Raw genomic sequence first — 19,433 nt, 5'->3', positions numbered from 1 at the left:
GTCAAGTGAATATTTATATGAACAGTTAAAATTTAAAATCCTTACTAGGTACTCATTCAATTCATTTGTACTTACTGAGCGCTTACTGTATGCAGAGCACTGTACTAAGCGCTTGGAAAGTACAATTCAGCAATAACTCATTTGAGTCTTACCACAGCAAGCTGTGTCCTTGAAGCTACCGTATGAAAAACTGCAGGCATCATGAGAGACTCTTCAACTTTTAATTCCATCTCATTTTCTGCTGAAAAGGTTGTTTTGGGAATAGCAGGTGGGCGATCACATAAGATCATTTCTTTATTAAACAGAAAAATTGGATTTGTGTCCTGTGTTAAAAGGGCAAGAACGGTGGAGTTACCCATTGTTCATTCACAAAAACGACATAACGGATCTTGAATGCTTCGCTTAAACACGTTAGCTGAAAATCACTTTCAAAAAACAGAACCCACACTATTTTCTCCAGTTTAGCCCATTCCCAGAGAACAATCTACAAATTTCCCCATTCCCCACAATAACTGAAAGTACAAGATGTAGAAATCTCATTTCCCAACTTCCTTGTGACGTGGCAGCATTCACGTATATGAAATTTTAGGTGTGTACATACTGTCCCAGCACTGTAAGTGCAGACTCTTCGGTCTGGTGCCATACATTCTCCTCCGTTGACAACCAGGACCTGGTGTTGAATTGCAATCTTGTACTTGGTTTGGATTGCATGTTTAAGGTCTGCCACACTAAAAGAAAGAAAATCAAACAAAAATTTTCATGGTGACCATGCTACAGAAGGATGTCCTTATTTTCTCTGATGCAGCATCTCAAACCCAAATTCATTTTCTTCCATTAACGTGGGTGTCCCCAAGAATCCATTCAATAAATAGCTGAATTATTCAATCCTAAAAACGGTACAAATGGTGCATTTTGCCATAATTTCCCAAACGTACCAAGCCAGTAAAATGATATGGTTTATTAAAATCTTGAACATACTGTGGCTGGGAAGATCACTCCAGTTTAATAGCACGTTGGTCTGAAGCCCAAAACTCTTAGGAAAACTTGAAGGAACGCTACAGCAGATATTTTAAATGACTAACACTTTCTCGTGGCTTAGAGACCCGATGAAATGAGTATACAATGTTATGGTACATAAAATTTATACGTCTTTTTCCCAGTGAACTCCGCTTCTCCCACCCCAAGCCTTTGCAGAGGAAGACCAGAACTGCTCTGAAGTCCTGAGGACGAGGACCAGGAAGTCAGCGCTTTCTGCTTGTTACCAAAGCACCCTTTTCATAAGTCTGGCTAGCTAGTCACCTACTTTTCCGGGCACTATTTTTAGATATCCACAACATATGAGCAACCTTTCAATTCTCTGCCCCAAAATGCCTCCATACTACTGTGCCAAAAAGACTCACTTGCTTTATAAAACTTGGAATTTGGGCCTGATGACTCAACTCCTGTTCAATGGAATTCCGGAAAAGAAAACTGCTATAAACTATGACAATTGCTACTATAGAATGTACCACAGTTTATCAATCGATAGCATTTAGTGAGCTTGTTCTGTATGCAGTGCACTTAGGAGAGTACTATAGAGTTAGCGGACATGATACCTGCCCAGAAGGAGCTTACAATCCAGCAGGGAAGGTTAAAATACATCAGAGGTAGGAAGAAGGAGAAAATGTGGATTTGTACATGAGTTATGATTAAGTAATAAGGGACATATGTTATCTTTAGAAATACTTATGTGCTTCGTTGGTACAGAAGTGCAGAACAGGGCAATATAAGAGATCTGAAATTAAATGAGGAAAGTGTTTTTGGAGAAGATGCCATTTTGGAAGAGCTCTGAAAATGGGGGAGGCTTGGTCTGTCAAATTTGAAGGGGAAGGAAGTTCCAGGCAAGGGAACAAGCATGAGCAAGGAGTCGGCAGCAGAGGAGACAATAACAGGACACAGTCAGTAGGTTAGCTTGAAAGGAACTGAGTGAAAGATGATGTGTGAAGATCAGTGTAAAATGGCAGGAAGAAACCTTAAAATCAAGTCAGAAATTTCTGTGTGACGCAGAGGGGAATGGCTATCAATTTGAGGTTTTTTGAGAAGTAGAGAGACATCAGCAAAACAATGTTTTAGATCTGGCCACAGAGTAAAGTATGGACTGGAGAGTAATAACAGGAATGGTGTTTATTAATATTTGTATAAATAACACTGTACTAAATGCTGAGAATACACCCAAAGGTGAAAGTTGGATAGGGTCCCTTGCCCCTCAAGGGCCTCACAATCTGAGATTAAGGGAGAAGAGAGGGAACGGGTCAGACAAAAGGAGGCTGTATTCAACCCATCAAACAGTCTATACAGGAATAGGAGAGTACGCAGCAATAGATGGAGTGTGCGGCAGAAACCAGGTAAGTTTTTTTCATTGGACAGGAGAGACAATGTGTGTTATTAGCATAGCTTATTATCCCTATTGTTAACAAATATAAAAATTTGATGTTTAATGAGTACCTTGGGACACTTCATCCCCTGCATCAGCCCAGCACTTATATACATATCCTTAAGTTCCTTATATTTATGTCTATCTCCCGCTCTGGACTGTAAGCTCACTGTAGGTACAGTACACGTCTACCAACTACGTTGCACTCTACTGAGCATTTGGGAGGGTAAAGTGCTCTGCACAGGTTAAACCGCGCAATAAATACAATTAAGGGATTGATCCTGCACCTTCACTTCTGTCTGCTGCTGCTGTGGCTCAAGCGGCAGCACCCCCTTGGAAAAGTCAGTAGCAGTGAAGAGAAGAGTTGTGTATAAGGCCCAGGTGTCATGGGAGAAACGACAGCCAAAAAGGGCTTGTCCCGAACAATTGGCTCGGCCCACTTTTCTAAAAGCCCCGTCCAAAATGGCAACGTGTCAACAACAACAACACACAAAAGGTGCTTTTGTCAGACCGGGAGGTTTCGACTCTAAACCCTTGCTTTCGTCTGCTTTTATGGATTTATTTGCTGTTCTCTTATAGAACACCTACTTAAATTTCCTTCCTTTGATTTTTTTTTCCTGGAAAGTTTCTCAATCAACCAATCAATGGTATTTATTTGAGTGGTTGTTGTGCAGAGCATTCTCCCACGCAGCAGCATGACTGAGTGGAAAGAGTTTGGGCCTGCGAGTTAAAGGACCTTGGGGTTTTTTTTGTTGTTGTTTTTATGGCTTCTGTTAAGCACTTATTATGTACCCGGCACTGTTCTAAGCGCGGGGTTAGGTACAAGGTCATCAGGTTGGACCCAGTCCCTGTCCCACATGGGACTCACAGTCTTCATCCTTATTTTACTGAGCTGAGGCCCAGAAAAGTAAAGTGACTTGCCCTAGGTCACACAGCAGACAACTGGCAGAGCAGGATTAGAACCCAGGTCCACCAGGTCCTCTATCCACTTTGCCATGCCGCTTCTGGGGCCGTGCTTCTCTAACTCCAGCTCCGCCTCAAGCCTGCTGGGTAACCTGGGGCAAGTCACTTCACTTCCCTGGGACTCAGTTTCCTCAACTGCAAAATGGAGATTCAATACCATTCTCCCTCTTACTTAGACTGTGAGCCCCACGTGGGACAGGGACCGTGCTCCACCATGCCGAACTCATATCTACCTCAGTGCTTAGAAATGGACCTGAAACACAGTGAGCACTTAAAAACTACCAAAATAAATAAAATAGCAAGCAATATAATAGATGTGGGAGACACGATCCCTGCCCTGAATGAGCTGACAATTCAGTGGAGGAGTGTGCAATCCACGTCCCCTGGCTTTTGTCTACGTAAAAGGAACAGATAAAAAGGATCCATGGCAAATTCTTCCTCGCTGCATCATTTCAGGTCAGGCCTGGGTAGACGACAGAGGGGTGTCTGGGCCACTCTGTCCCCTGCTCTGAGGATACTGCTTGTACGCTCTCTATTCCCTCGGTGCCTGCTGCAACCGAGTACAGGCATGGGTGGAAAAGACAGATTGGTGAGGCCACGGGACAACAGCTGAGCCTCAGGGGATCACAATACACTGGACGTGCGGAAATCAGACACCCCTAAGGCCGATACCCGTGGTCGATCTAAGCTGAGTGCCCTACTGTGTCACACTCTGATTCTAGGCCAGTGACTGCCAACGCCCTGACACGGGGTTTACATTGCACAACAACAACACTGCACACTTGGGAGCCACAGACTTCAATGAGACACCATGGACTTGGGAGGTGGAGCCTGACAAACCAACTTCCCTCAAAGAAGTACCTGAACTAAAGTCAAGAATTTGACTACCACTAATTCCTCTAGTAATGCACATAAAAACAATAATGATAATGGTACTTGGGAAGCGCTTACTGTGTGCCAAGCACTACTTTAAGCGCTGGGGAAGAAACAAGTTAATCAGGTTGGAGAGAGTCCCTGTCCCACATGTGACACTCTTAACCCCCATTTTACAGATGAGGTAACTGAGGCCCAGAGAAGTTAAATGACTTGCCCAATGTCACACAGCAGACAAGGGGCAGAGCTGGGATTAGAACCCAGGTCCGCGCTCTATCCACTAAGCCAGGCTGCACTGAGTCTGTATTTACCTGATAAACCCAATAGTACCTCATAAAAATAAACTATTTCCACTGCAGATGAGTGGGGTTGTTACTGAAAAAGGTTTTTATATTCAGAATATATATTCAACAACCTGTGAGCCCAATCCAGAGACTTTATTATAATCGATTGTACTCGGCACCTTCTAGCGATTGAAGATAATCAAAATTAACTTGAAATATTTTCAGAATCACAACACAACTCTTATTCCTTAAAGGAAATGCCCGCTTCCATTTTTCACGACCGAACATTTCACACACGTACAAAATAATTAGTAATAAAATATTCTCACGTCTGCACTGCAAGTTCAGTGTCAAATGCTAGGGTAATTCCAGTGTTGACCAGAAACACATATAACTTCATGGTGATTGATCTGGTTCTGTAAGTTTATTCTTCTCGCTTTGATACGATCATTTAAGAACTAGAAGGAAGCCAGAAATAAGGATCAGTTTTACCAAAACACCACATCCTCTAATACATAACTTTTTGTTAGATTTGAGAGATCACCATACATCGACTTTCTATCAAATGGGCAAAATGGCAAAAACAAACTGGGCTTTCAATCCTAGGGAGGCTGATCCTTGTTTTTGGTTACGCAATTTCTTTTTCAGATTTATAGCCCAGCAAGCTTTGATTGTTCATGGTGACCTAAGACACTGATGACTGCTAAGGGGAAGGGGAGATAAGAGGCCTCACTCCTGTTAGCGACTGACAACGTACTCAGTGGTTTTACACTTCCTCCCCACCTCTCCTCTCCCCCTAACCCTATCCCTATGCCTGTGGCAACAACTAACAATTGCAGTTTATTAAAACATACGAATCAAATTTTAAAGTTTTCCCAGCCAAAGATGACCCCAAAAGCAACTAGACGAAGATAACCAATTATACTTACCTTCAGGCACTGTAAAAGGGGTGACTATTTTTCTTAAATACAGCTGTCAAACTGGTGTAAGCTTGCTTTTCTCGATATTGGCATCAGAATGGCATTACTAGTCAAATTGAAATTCAACAAACTGAAAAGGAAGAGAAACAGAATTTATGGATCGTTCAAAATGAAATCATTCACTGTACCTCCATCTCATCTGTCTTGCAACCAACCCCTTGCCACATCCTCCCTCTGGCCAAGAACTCCCTCCCCCTTCATATTTGTCATCACCACTCTCTCCACCGTCAGAGCCTCACTGAAATCATATCTCCTCCAAAAAGCCTTCCCTGACTAGGCGCTTATTTCCACAGTCTATCTGCCATCCCCTGTGTCATTCTGATACCCACCTCACCCAAGTACCATTTCCCCTACCTGTAACTTTTTGTCAAGAAGCCCAGGACTTCAAAATATCCATCTTAACACTTCCCTCCAAGGCTCCAGCTTACTATTTTTATTTTTCTACTTAAAAATCTTATATCATTTTCAGACACTTTGCTTTTTAGGTATTAATTTTAAAACATTAGACATTAAGTGACAAGTCTAGTGAATAGCCTAGCTTAACGAATACAGTATTTATTTAGTTAGGTCTACTTAGGGAGTTGTGTTTCTGAAAGGGACTTTCTACTCAAAAACTCTCATTCTGGAAACCCAAATATGCCTGGAGCCAAACTCAAGTTAGATGCCAAGCAAGTACCAACAGGGATGTCATGATGCAGACAGAATAATTTCATGAAGTCATGCACTACTAGTCCTGCCTCCCGTCTTTATAGGTCTAGAATGCAACTACTCATCTTCCTCACGCTTAACACACTCCTCCTAACTTTCGCATCTCTGTCGATAACACCACCATCTTCCTGTCCCAGAAGCCCACAACCTTGGTGTTATCCTGGATTTCTCCCTGACTTGAAATTCTCACATTCACTCAACTGCTAAATCTTGCCAGTTCTCCAAACGCAATATTTCCCAGATCCACTCTTTGCTCTCCACCCAAACAGCTATTATCTGGCCCAGGCTCTAGTCCAAACACGGCTAGAGTATTGCATCACTTTTCTCACTGGTCTCCCTGCCTCCAACCGCACGCCCCTCCATTTTATGCTACATGTTGCAGCATAAGATAATAGAGTGCTGTCTGGCACACTTCTCTCGCCTCAAAACCTTCCACTGGCTTCCCATGTCTCACGATATCAAGCGACTACTCGTTCAATTTAAAGGCTCAACCGATTTATCCCATCTTACATATTTACATATGAGAAGCTATGTGACCTAGTGAAAAGACCATGAGCCTGGGAGAAAGACCTGGGTCCGCTTGCCAGCTCTGTGACGTTGAGCAAGTCACTTTGCTTCTCTGTTTCCTCATCTACAAAATGGGGATTTAATACCTGCTCTCTCTTCAACTTAGACTACGAGACCTATGGGGGGCAGGGACTCTCCCTGATCTCACTGCCTTATATCTACCCCAGTGCTTTGAACAATGTTTGACACATAGTAAGTGCCTAAATACCACAGTCATCATCATAATGTGCTCTCTTCCCAAGTGGCAATTTTTGCTCTACTCAAGCTAACCTTACTGTACCTTTCACCTCTTCCTTTCCAAGCCCAATAAACCACATTACACCCCTTATTCAATGGCCTCCTAAAATCCCACTTCCTCCAGCAAGCCAGCACTCCAGATCACACAGATCCACCAGCAATCTCCAGCACTTGTACACTTGATGCCAATCAATGGTACTTGAGTGCTTACTGCGTGCAGAGCACAGTACTAAGCACTTAGCTTGAGCACGTTTGGGTATGTTATTCAACTGTACGTTCAAATACTTCAATTGCTCTATTTGTAAAGACTTTTATGTCTCTCTCCCCCTATTAGAATAAAAGCTCTTTGTGGGCAAGGATCACTCCACTTTATCTCTTTTGTATTTCCCAAGCATTGCACCTTCTGGATGCTCAATAAATGCTACTACAATTATTAAAGGCTATGCTCATGAAGAAGACCTCCGTAACAACTCATGGCAATACTGGGCTTTACTGTTTAGGATTCTGGCAAATATCAGTAGCAAGCCTTCCTAATGCCCCCTCGCTTTTTCCTTACAAATTATGAAATGCAAGCGGTGTTTGCACTGAGTTCCTTCTACGAATTAAACCAGTAATCTGTGCTCTCTCTTATCATGTCAATGCCGCGTGATTAAAACAAGTGAGGATCCTCAAATGAAGGGGCTCTAAACTCAAAATTCCACTAGCAACAGCTAGGGAGCCCAGGTAACTGGGCTAGGCAAATGCATAATTTCTAATTACTTAAACTTTAAATACACTCGTTTTCCAAGAGCATATGGGAACTGAGTCTGTAGACCCCACGTTAAAGAGTATTCACAACTATTTCTTCTGACGCCATGCTGTTGCCAAGGAGGCTTGCGGATGAACTAACCCTATTTTCCTAACAGTAGATCTAGTCAAAATGCAGAGTGAAAACATGAGTGTATTATTAGGTCATCAGATAAGAGTCACCCTCTAATTAGACGGCCCTTGCTCTTCCAAGTGCAGCAACAGACACCTCCAAATAGTCTATGGCCACAATGCCCTCACTCAACACCACTACTGCTGCTGGGCTAAAAATTGCTTGGCAATGGAATTTATTGAGTGCCTCTTGAGAAAGGGATTATATTCATGAGACCTAGCTTCTCCAGCTCTGTCACTTCCCTTGGGCATAACATGACTTCTCTGGGCCTTACTTTTCTCATGTGTAAAATGGCGAAAAAGGTTCCTGTTCTCCCTCCTCGACAGACTATGAGATCCATGAGGGCCACAAGCGGTACGCAATCTACCCAGTGCTTGGAACACAATGAGCTCGTAGACCGGAAGCTCGTTGTGGGCAGGGAATGTATCTGTTTATGGAGGCACTGTACTCTCCCAAGTGCTTAGAACAGTGCCCTGCACACAGAAAGTGCTCAATAAATATGACTGCCTGACTAGCACTTCTATACTATTATTATGTGGATGTTGGTGATGATTATCGGGGAAGCAACGGAGGGCTTGGGTCTGGTATAATGTTACATCTCTTTGCCTCTTCATCCCCAAAGTGGTGTTTGAGAACTTTTGCCCAGCAAAGCAATTTTCCGACTGAAAAAGTTTGGAGGATCACAGTTCAACGCAAACTCCACACTAGCAGATCCCCTACAACGGCCTCATTCAAGTAGGCTTTAATAGTGAACCTATGTAGATAATTTAAGCAGAAGTCTTTTGGGGGGGCTGAAAACCCCGAATAATTGCATTAACTGCATTTTTAGTCAATATTATGCCTAATTTATATGAATGGCATATCCAACCTCAGTCTAGATGATACTAATGACTGAAGGACCCTGGTACTTCCCCACATGGAATAAAAATGAGTTCAAGGAATATCAGGGGCAAACCATTCATCATTCCTGTCTTTGAAAAACAAAATGGTCATGATTTCTTAACTCAGTATGTCTCCTGATCTCTACTGAAGATCACTCTCTGAACTATCCCTAGACAGTAAGTTCCTTGTGGGCAGGGGTCATATCTATCAACTCTATTGCACCATACCTAGTACCTAGCACCAAATCAGGGCTTGGCACAAGTAAGTGCTTAACAGATTGATTGAAAAAAAAAAACCCAACAACCAAAAAAAACCAAATGCCATAACTTCAAAAATCCACACTAAATTTAGGTGGATCTTTTTCATCTTTCACCACTGGTAATGGGAAAAAAACACCCTGACCTGCAAAGAATAGGGCCAAATAAGATTCCAGATTCTAGATGCAAAAAACATAGTGAAATCCTGGGCTTCCAAGGGACCAACCAACCACCAATGAAGATGATGAAGTAATTAAAAACAAGCCAAAATTCAAGGTTATTTATTATAGCTTGGCAAGGACCTCAGATCTCATTACTAGTACGCAAATACTACAGACACAACTTCATTTTAATTAGACAGAAGAGCAGATTCTCCCCTAGGAACCATTTATTTCCTTCATTTGTCCCAGTTCAAACAGATATTAGCATTGTTACTATACTTTGTTTACAAATCTTCAGCTTACCCAAGATCCATACACCCTATCACCCCGTGGATATTACAGAATTACATTTGTTTGCTTTTGAAAAAGACCCAGTACTTCTCAAGAGAGCCTCAGAATACGTACAGACTATACATTTTAAATTTGACAAAAGTCAAGCCATGGGAAGTTACCAGCGAGATAATCAATGGCTTGGTTCCTGCTCATCTCTCAACCAACCTGGATGGGGCACGGGGAATGAGGCAATATAGTAGAGTATGGAGACACCTCCCACGTGACTTTCTAGGGGGACCACAGTGACTCTGTGTATGAGAGGGCAGCTTAGAGGAGAACCACTGGTAATTGCCAAGAGGCCTAAGTCAAGATCTCTTCAGCCCAGAGTACACCACCTTTGCCGAAAGTTCACATTTTGTGCACTGAAGTGACGGGGAAGGTTATTAGCCACTGCCTGTAACCATGTAGCACAAAACGTTTTCAGAGGCGCCCGCATAGTAATAATGTTATTTGCGAAGCACCTACAATAAGGCTGGGCCTCACAGTCTGAGTAGGGAGAACAGGTATCGCCGCCCCCCTGCCCTCTCCCCACCATTTTTTTTTTTTTTTTTTTTTTACAGAAGATGAAACTGAGGCACAGAGAAAATAAGTAACTTGCCCAAGGTCACATGACAGGCAAGTGGAGAAACTGACATTAAAGCCCAGGTCTCCTGACTCCCAGGTCCTTGTTTTTTCCACTAGGTCACATTGCTTCTTCAGCTGTGGCCAAGAACAAAAGTTTAGCTGCACAAGAGAATCTCCTACCTGGTGCACCCTGTGTATAGCAAGCTGAAAGGCTTTAAGCTGTAGCAACATGTCCCTCGACCTCTCCCTCTGCTGAGTGAATCCAGCAGGAACCCTGCCTTCCCCCTTTCTAAAAAGGCCATCCAGGGCAGCGTCCCTGATCCCGACGTGCCCTGTGGATTTAAGCAGCAGCAGTGTGCAGCCTCTCCAATTTTGAAAGGCCCTTATAGAGAAAAGAGCACTGGCCTGGGAGTCACAGGACCTGTGTTCTATTCCCAGCTTTGCCACTTGCCAGCTGTGTGACTTTGAGCAAGTCGTGTAACTCCTCAGTTTCTTCTCACTTCGGCTGAGCCCCATGGGGGAGAGGGACTGTGTCCAACCTCAGCCGTAAGCTCTGATGAAAGCTCCTCATGGGCAGCGACTGTATCTACCAACTCTGTTGTACTGTACTCTCCCAAGTGCTTAGTACAGTGCTCTGCACACAGCAAGCGCTCAATAAATACCACTGATTGACTGATCTGATTATCAGAACTTAATACAGTGCATGGCATATGATACCTGTTTAAATACTATTATTATTATGTGCCTCACCACTGAATTTGATGGGCTTGGTATTTTTATGTTGTTCTGTATTTCTATTATTGTATCTTTCCTCTTGGGTCTGTCAAGTCCTTTCCCACCTTGTTTTCAGATTGCGAGCCCCCAGGGGAGATGTCTAACACCCTCCTGCATAGTTTTGTCCAGTGCTGAGTACAGTCCTCAGAGCAGTGAGCGCTGAATAATTTCAAATACTATTACTACCACCGACACCATCGCCCTTCTAAAAGCCGAGGGAAGACACGCTGAATGTGCTAAAAAAGTCAGCCTTCCACACCACCCATTCACGAAAGGTCATCGTGGGGATCTCGGTACTAATTATATCTGAGCACGGGACAGACCTGGCTGCCAGGCTACTGCCTTCCTCACAAAGCTCTCTGCCTTTAGGCTGGGAATTAGAAAAGGCATCAGCTGCGGTATGTGGTCCGATCTGCCGTGAGGCTTTGCCCCGAGAAAGCGTCTCTAAGATCGCCAAGGTCCGAATCATGAGTGAGTCATTATTATTGTGCCCTAACAATGCATAAGTTTTAACGATTACCCTGAAATAACTTGGTCCTTAGAGGAGTGTTAAACTTGTCATTTTTGTTTTTAAAAGGCAATATATTGTTATTTTGGGGGCTGATCTAATCATATCTCAAAGATTACTTTATTGGTCAGAGAACCTACCCAGAGAGTTGCATTTGTAAATGCAAATCGCAGAGGGGTCTAAAATTCCTCTTTTCAATTTCCATCAGGCCACTTGAAAAGTGAACCTAATTTTAATGTCAACATGAAGGTATCCCAAGGACTCTTCAGTATTCTCAGTTCCCGCACTCGTTACGATTACACTACTTTCAATGGCGCTCCGGGCCCTTGTTAATTTAAGCCGAGGAATACCATTCCACATATCCCAACAACTTGAGCGCTACTGAAATTCAGTCCCAAGCAAACATTCATACTACACTTCACGCTGACCTTAGAAAATATATTCTAAAATAGAGGAATTGGTAATCTCCTTTTTAGCATGCCTCCCCCAAAATTATACAAAAAAATATTTTGCCTCTTGAAATCTTTAATTACCACATAATCTAACTGCACCGTTTTTTCCCCTGAAAGAATATTTTGGGAAGTTCCTGACCCCTGGCAGAGTTGTGAAAATTCCAATCTAAGATCATTCTGGTCTTTAGCCTAAAATTTTAACGCGTTGTAGACAAAGGGAGGGAGCATTTAGTACTGGGTGCGGATTTTCTTCAGGCAACCTGAATCCCAGAAGGGCCAGGGGAAAACAAAACAAAACAAAGAAAAACAACTGCTACAATAATTGGTTCTGATCTCTCACACTGAGCTGTTCTCCCAAAATCAGGTCTATCTCCAGTATGCAGGGCATTCAGAGAGCTGGGTAATCATCGGATTATCCCACTCATGCTTTTCGTGTGATCTGAAATACCTAAGGTCCAATATATGGCTTTGAGGAAGCTGGGCTGAGCAGATGACCCCTGCACTAGAAAACGCTTTGGAGAAGGGGGCCAATCACTGCCATCTCCCAAAATCTATCTCCTAAAGTATTTCACTAATATATTCCCTTCAACATACTTGGCATTGGTCTTAGTTTTCTATCTCGGCTGTCATAAATGAAGACCAATAAGCAGGAGCAGGAATCAAATAATCCAGCAATTTAGACACGATCGCTAAGGGATTACAGTAACACCTCATCAACTTAAACACCCGATCATGAAAACCTAGGGCAAACAAAGTGGGAATGACATCTGGCAAGAAAGTTAGAAGGTTCCTCTGCTGAGGCTGATATGTCCAGCCTTGGAATAGACAGATGATGCTTCCATTTCCGAGAACTTCACCCCCAGCAGCAAAGAGGACGGCGGCCATTCTCGTGAGTCTTGCAAAGCCCAGTTTGGGTCCCTTGAAATGGGGGCTTTTGAGCCACTCTCTGCATCTTACAGAATCCCATACTTGGGTTCTCTCTAAGGGTGGAGATGTGGCCTGAGGTGACCCCTTGAATATCAGAGGAGCTGGCAGAGCTGCATATGCCAAGGTCCTTGGGGATCAGAGAGAAGGAAGACCCTGTATTGAGCAATAGACTTACTACATAAAAGAGGAACACTGACCCTGAGTGATCTAAGACACACAAGACAGGGACAAAGCTAACTAAATTCATCCTGTGGCACAGAGTCAATTATCTGGAAGAACGATAGATTACTGTGGTATTTGTTAAGCACTTACTATATGCCAAGCTCTATGCTCACATCTGGAGTAGGTACGATACAATAAAATCAGGCTCGGTCCCTGTCCCACACGAGGCTCAAAGTCCAAAGGGGGAGGGGGAACAGGTATTTAACCCCCAATCTATAGATGAGAAAGCTGAGGCAAGGAGAAATGATTTTCCCCAAATCATACAGCAATCGTGTGATAGAGACAGGATTAGACACCAGATCTACTGACTCCCAGGCCTGTGCTCTTTCACTAGGCCATGCTTCTTTCCTGAAATAAGCAGATATTTTAATCGGTTTTGGTCCCAGGTATCCCCGATAACAGAGTTTTTCCTATTCAACATAAATATAAGCTTCGATAACTTTCAAGAGAAACAGAAAGGATATAGTAGGAAGCTTCTCCTCCATAACAATCAAGGGCAGCTTTTACCCTGACACTAACAAGAGTTGTTTCTAGACATTACCATTACACCCAGAGTCAAGCTGACTACGATGGAACAGCCCTCCATAGGGATGATTAGACACCAATAACAGATGGAGGAGGAGAGGAAAATTGGGGGGGGGGGAGAAAAAAAAGAAATGGAGGGGGCATATCCTCTTCCAAACGCTCGGCACACAATAAGCACTCAATAAATACGATTGATTGATTTGAAGATGGTGAATTCTAGCTTTGGATGAGTGTGGCTGACAGGCTACATTAACCCAATTCCTCCACCATGAGACATTACAAAGACGGCCATCTAGTGGGATGTGCTTTCTGCCTGCAACATCAGGGGCTGCTTTCGATTTCAAAGACCTCGGGTACTTCGGCTCAGAAGCTGAGGCGTCTATCCTACTCCTTTCCTGCTTACAGTATGCCAGGATGGTCCCTCTGCCGCAGTTCTATCCCACCGCTTAACTGCCGTGCCACACTTCACTGCATCCCTAGTGTCCCTCGCTTTCCCTCACACCTTTGCGGTTCAGCATCAGCAACTGGTAATCTATCTGCCTGTTCAAACTTTTTTTTTTACGGCGTTTGTTAAGCACTTCCTCTGTGACAAGCCCTGTATTAAGTGTTTGGGAAGATAGGAGATAATCAGGTTGGAAACAGGATCACGTAGGACTCACAGTCTTAATACCTGTTTTACAGATGAGGGAACAGGTACAGAGAAATGACTTGCCCCAGGTCGCAGGCCAGACAAGTGGCAGAGACAGGATTAGAACCCAGGTCCTCTTTCTCTCTGGTCTGCGCTTTTTCCGATAGGCCATGCTGCTTCTAAGTAGAGTATACTTAGAAGCATATTTCTTCATGTCTAAGTTCACGACAGGGTTCAATAAATATACTGCCAAGCCAACTGCCCTTTTTAATCCTATTTGTAATTAGCAAATATAGCAGTTGCAGGTAGAAGGGTACAGAGAGAAGCCGTCAAACTAAAACAGAAATGCCGGACGCAGGAAAAGAATTCTGACTGGTGAATGTGTTTCATTGCTGAGCAAATCAACATTTTTTTACACCCAGAATACCAAACTTCCCTTTCGACAAGAAGCTGACATTAATAGTAATTTTTAAAGAAAATCTAAGCAAAGCAAATTGGAAAATCGGAACACTTAATCACCATACACTTGGTGCAAATTTCCATTGAAGAATGAGCTTGCTATACAATCTGTTTCGTGAGTCACAAAACTTAACAGCTTGGTTTTAATACACTGACGTTTGTTGCTTTAAATTCTCCTCTTATTAGAAATGCCAGGACAGTTATGTAAACTACAGCTTCCGGACATCAACGATTTTGCGTGATGAGTCACGGTAATTATAATACTTGTTTTTATGTTTTATGTGATAAACCATGACTTAAACATTGCACTTGTTTTGTGAATAGAGAAAAAAAAAACAACATTTGAACTACATAGGCAGAAATCTGGCAAAATAAATACTTCTGACAAAATTTTCAAATCAAAACCAAGTTTTACTAAGAGCTACCTTACCTAAAAACACAAGCCACTTTGACAAAGAACATAAACAACGTAGGAGATGAGACTCCCCTTCAGTACAATGGTCTTTAGATGCCCCCAAGTTTTCCCAGATCCACTCCCTCCCCCCGACCAGCCAAGTGGCTTCCACCCCAGCCCAACCTCGTCACATCATCTGACATCTGACATTTAGTACAGTGCTTGACACATAGTAGCTGTGCAATAAATACCACCGGGGTTACGATCATCATTCGGATCCTGTATAAATCTAGTCTCTGTGGCTCCAGCTTCTCCAAACTACTGCACGAACTGTTTTTTTAGAATACCGCTCAGCATATATCCCTCTACTCCTCACTAATCTCCAATTACTACCCACCTCCCCCTACATCAAGCGAAAACTCATATCATTGACTTCGAGGATCTCCACTGATTCCCCCCCACCCACCCCACCACACATATGGGGTTTCTTCACCCACTCCTCAGTTCCCCTTCTCAATGTGGCTCGCTCTTAATTCTCCTGCCTCTGACCCTTCCCTCACACTCATGCCCCTCACCTACAACTTCCTGTCCCATCAGATCCACCAGACTGTATCTCCCCTCCCCATCCTCCAATGCATTCTAAAACCTATGAAGCAGCACGGCCATGGGCCTGGGAGTCAGAGGATTTGGGTTCCAGTGCTGAAACCACCACTTGACCGCAGTGAGATCACGGGCAAGTCATTTAACTTATCCGTGCCCCAGTTTCTTCATCTGTAAAATGGGGGAATACCTGTGCTCCCTCCTACTTAGACTGTGAGCCCAGTGCGGGACAAGAACTCTCAGAGCTGGTTAACTATGTTCAGTGCTTGGCACATAATCAGTCAGTGGTATTTATTGAGCCCTTACTAAGGTCTAAGTGCTTGGGAGAGGGCAGTACAAAAGAGTTGGCAGACATTCCCTGCCCTCAAGAAACTTATGACTAAAATAAATCATGAAAAGGCTTAAGGGCTGTGGGGCTGAGGGTGAGGTGAATATCAAGTACTTAAAGGGTACAGAGTCAAGTTCAATGCTGCTGATGATGGCATTGTTATGCAATTACTATGTGCCAAGCACTGTTCTGAGTGCTGGGGTAGATATACAAAGTAATCATGTTGTCCCACGTGGGGCTCAAAGCCATAACTCCCATTTGACAGATGAGGTAACTGAGGCCCAGAGAAGTCCAGTGACTTGCCCAAAGTCACACAGCTGCTAAGTGGCAGGGCCGGGATTAGAACCCACGATCTGACTCCCAAGCCTGTGCTCTTTCCACTAAGCCACGCTGCTTCTTCGGGTGATGCAGAAGGGAAGAGGGAAATGGGGAAGTGAGGGCTTAATTGGGGAAGGCCTCTTGGAGGAGATGTGATTTTAATAAGGCTTTAAAGTCGGAGAGAGTAATGAACTGTCATATACGAAGGGCAAGGGAGTTTCAGGTCAGAAGAAGGATTTGGGCAAGGGGTGGGCAGTGAGGCAGATGAGATCGAGGTATAGTTAGTAGGTTGGCATTGCAGGAGTGAAGCATAATAATAATAATGATAATGGTATTTGTTAAGTGTTTACTATGTGCCAGGAAATCTAAGCGCTGGGGTGGATACAAGCAAATCAGGTTGGACACAGTCCATGTCCCGCATGGGGCTCACTGTCTTATACCTTATGAGGTAATTGAGGCAGAGGGAAGTGAAGTGACTTGCCCGAAGCCGGAAGCCACAAAGCAGACAATGCAGGGTGGGTTGTAGTAGGAACGCAGAGAGATAAGATAGGAGGGGGCAAGGTGATTTGAGTGCTCTGAAGCTGATGGTAAGGAGTTCGTGTTTGATGCAGAGGTGGGTGGGGAAAATCACTGGAATTTCTGAGGAGTGAGGAGAGGTGAACTGAACATTTTTTGAGAAAAATAATCCAGTAGCAGAATGCGGTAAGGACTGGAGTGGGCAGAAACAGAAAGACAGGGAGGTCAGTGAGGAGGCCAAAGCTGGAATCGAGTCAGGATAAAATAAGGGCTCGGTTTAGCATAGTAGCAATTTAGATGGAGAGCAAAGGGTGTATTTTAGTGATCTTGCGAAGGAAGAACTGACAGGATTTAGTGACAAACTGAATATATGGGTTCATTCATTCATCCAATCATACTTATTGAGCGCTTACTATGTGCAGAGCACTGCACTGAGTTGACTGAGAGAGATGAGTGGAGGATAATGCCAAGGTTATGGGCTAGTGAGCTGGGTTGGGGGGAGTGGTGCTGTCTTCAGTGGCGGGAAAGGGATGGGGAGAAAGAGTTAAACAAATACAACAATTATTATTACTCCTATTACCACCTCCTACAGGAAAACCTTCCCCAGTTAATTCACAACTTCCCAGGGGCATCAAGCCAATACCCACCTTCGGCACTTAGCTATTTTATTCCTAGCCTCGGCTCTCACGAACAAATGCATACTCCTGATATAACTGCAGTGCATCTTGTTATATCTTTGTTGTTCCTCCTACTGCCAAAACAATGTTTGTTCATCTTCCCCCGCCCCCATTAGGCAGCACACTACGTGACGGCAGAAAATGTGCGTCTTCTATGGAATGCTCCCAAGAACTCAGAACGGTGCTCAGCGGAGGCTCACAACACTCAGTGGATGCTCAATAAACACCACTAATTGGCTGATGTTAAGGTCTGACTTACTTCATTCCTTTTCTGTATTTTTTTCGGTGACCACACTTTGGGAAGGCAACCCTGTTGGAGAAGGAGCATGCCTACTTGATTTATGTATTATACTTGCCCAAGTGCTTAAGACACTGCTCTGCACACAGTAAGCGCTCAATAAATACAATTGAATGAATGAATAGTAGCCATTCAAGTACACTACACACCCCACCTTGAACACATTATAAGCCAGTGAGGATGACAAGAAGAGTCACCGGACAGCATTATTCTATGAAGCACCTGGATCTGGTTAATAAAGAGAGGCAGGGATCTTAGCATCTTTGTGGGCAGGGACCGGGTCTACCCACTGTGTGATACTGTACTCTCCCAAGCGCTTGGTACAGTGTTCTGCACACAGTACAGTGCTCAAAAAATAAGACAGCAGCAGATACTTAACTCGAGGCTGTTCCATGGCTCTGGCCTCCTAACTCTGCTCCCTTCACCCAAGGGGCAGGACCATGGTTTGTGTTTAAATCATAAAAGAAGCCAGTTCAGAGCCAAGCAGAATATGCACAAGAGTCACCGGAAAACGGCTCCCACCTCATGCTGTACACTAGGTCCTTCCATATCTGGGTCCTGGCGGGAACGATTACCGAGTTCACAGACTCAACTCTGCTGGGGAATGGAGGTAAACAAGAAAATTCAAGGACTCTCTCAATTTTCCTACTGCCCCGGTCACGCACCGACATGGCCGTGGAATATACTGGATTACATAACTCCCACCAAACTTGACACTTCGGTGGTTACTAAGGAGCAACTACCAGGGGAAAAAAAAAACAATACAACATCACTGGACAGGGAAGAAACTATAGTGAGAACCAATCCTCTCAGGTTAAAAAAAATTGTTCGCAAAGTCAACGCATGGAAACTGAATTCCTAGTCTGTCAAGATTACAAAGTTTTAGAAAAATTCCTTTTACCGTAGGCCCATGGCAATCCAGAGTCAATTACTGGGGTAAAAAAAAAAAATCATTGCTCAGTGAAAAGGGTGCTAGGGATCTCCAATATCCCTGTAGCCAAAAGACACTAGCAGCAGCTTCTTGAACTTTCTACTCCTCCCCCATGACACCTCCTCCCCTTACGCAGACCACATCAAAAAGTAACCGTCAAGAACAGTCTACTCCCCTGAGCTCAGAAGACAAGGGATGGCAATTGTGATTACTCTAAATATTTATGTGAAATAGCAGGGAGGATCACCGCAAAGGCCCTAACAGCCTTGGGCTTGTTTCTGCAGATGATAAATACACTGACAGGAGTTATGTTATGTTGTAAATAATGGTTAGTAAAAATACCCTTGTTTTCAACCAAAACATCGACTCATTTAGATTCTAAAAAAATATTTTCTTATACAAAACGTCTTCAAGGTATCATTCCAAATTCTGCTAAGATTTCAGTCCCGATTATTCCCGGAAGGAAACAAAAAGATTTAACGAGAGACTGTTGGAGCTTCTAGTTTGGGGATGGCACGGAGCCACCCCAAATGAAGCCTTTCTAGGGACCGAATCTGGCAGTCCCATCGCCAAGAGACACCAAAGGCAGAGGCTTGTGGAGAATGTGTCTACCAGCTCCGTAATATTTACGCTACCAAGCGCTTAGTATGGTGTTCTGCACACAGGGAGCGCTCAATAAATATGACTATCAATTGATTGAAAGCGCAGCAGTCCCACTGCACGGCGGACAGGCGG

At 43.7% G+C, this 19,433-nt stretch overlaps 1 protein-coding gene and 1 long non-coding RNA gene across 4 annotated transcripts in view; one reads left to right on the top strand and one right to left on the bottom strand.

Annotated features, from left to right (window-relative positions):
* Positions 1-19,433, bottom strand: part of RB1CC1 (RB1 inducible coiled-coil 1) — a 77,756-nt gene that overhangs the window by 44,032 nt on the left and 14,291 nt on the right. For both annotated transcript variants that reach the window (XM_029069590.2, XM_029069589.2), the window contains exons 2-5: positions 5,463-5,583; positions 4,863-4,991; positions 602-728; positions 153-323 (exon numbers count right to left, since the gene is read on the bottom strand). In XM_029069590.2, the coding sequence (XP_028925423.1) occupies positions 153-323; positions 602-728; positions 4,863-4,933 (369 nt within the window). In that variant the 5' untranslated portion in view covers positions 4,934-4,991; positions 5,463-5,583. The remainder of the gene's footprint in view (positions 1-152; positions 324-601; positions 729-4,862; positions 4,992-5,462; positions 5,584-19,433) is intronic.
* On the top strand, positions 11,283-17,791 carry LOC114813290. 2 transcript variants are annotated; one of them, XR_003761004.2, is made up of 3 exons: positions 11,283-11,373; positions 14,823-14,887; positions 17,586-17,791. It is a non-coding gene; the product is annotated as an uncharacterized LOC114813290 (long non-coding RNA). The 2 variants fall into 2 exon arrangements; XR_003761005.2 differs by having other exon boundaries at positions 11,283-11,386.

The sequence above is a fragment of the Ornithorhynchus anatinus genome, chromosome 7 (genome assembly GCF_004115215.2).
Source record: "Ornithorhynchus anatinus isolate Pmale09 chromosome 7, mOrnAna1.pri.v4, whole genome shotgun sequence".
In the NCBI taxonomy this organism is placed as follows: Eukaryota; Metazoa; Chordata; class Mammalia; order Monotremata; family Ornithorhynchidae; genus Ornithorhynchus; species Ornithorhynchus anatinus.
Note: the sequence above shows the minus strand (reverse complement) of the source record. Positions and strands in the feature narration are given on the sequence as shown.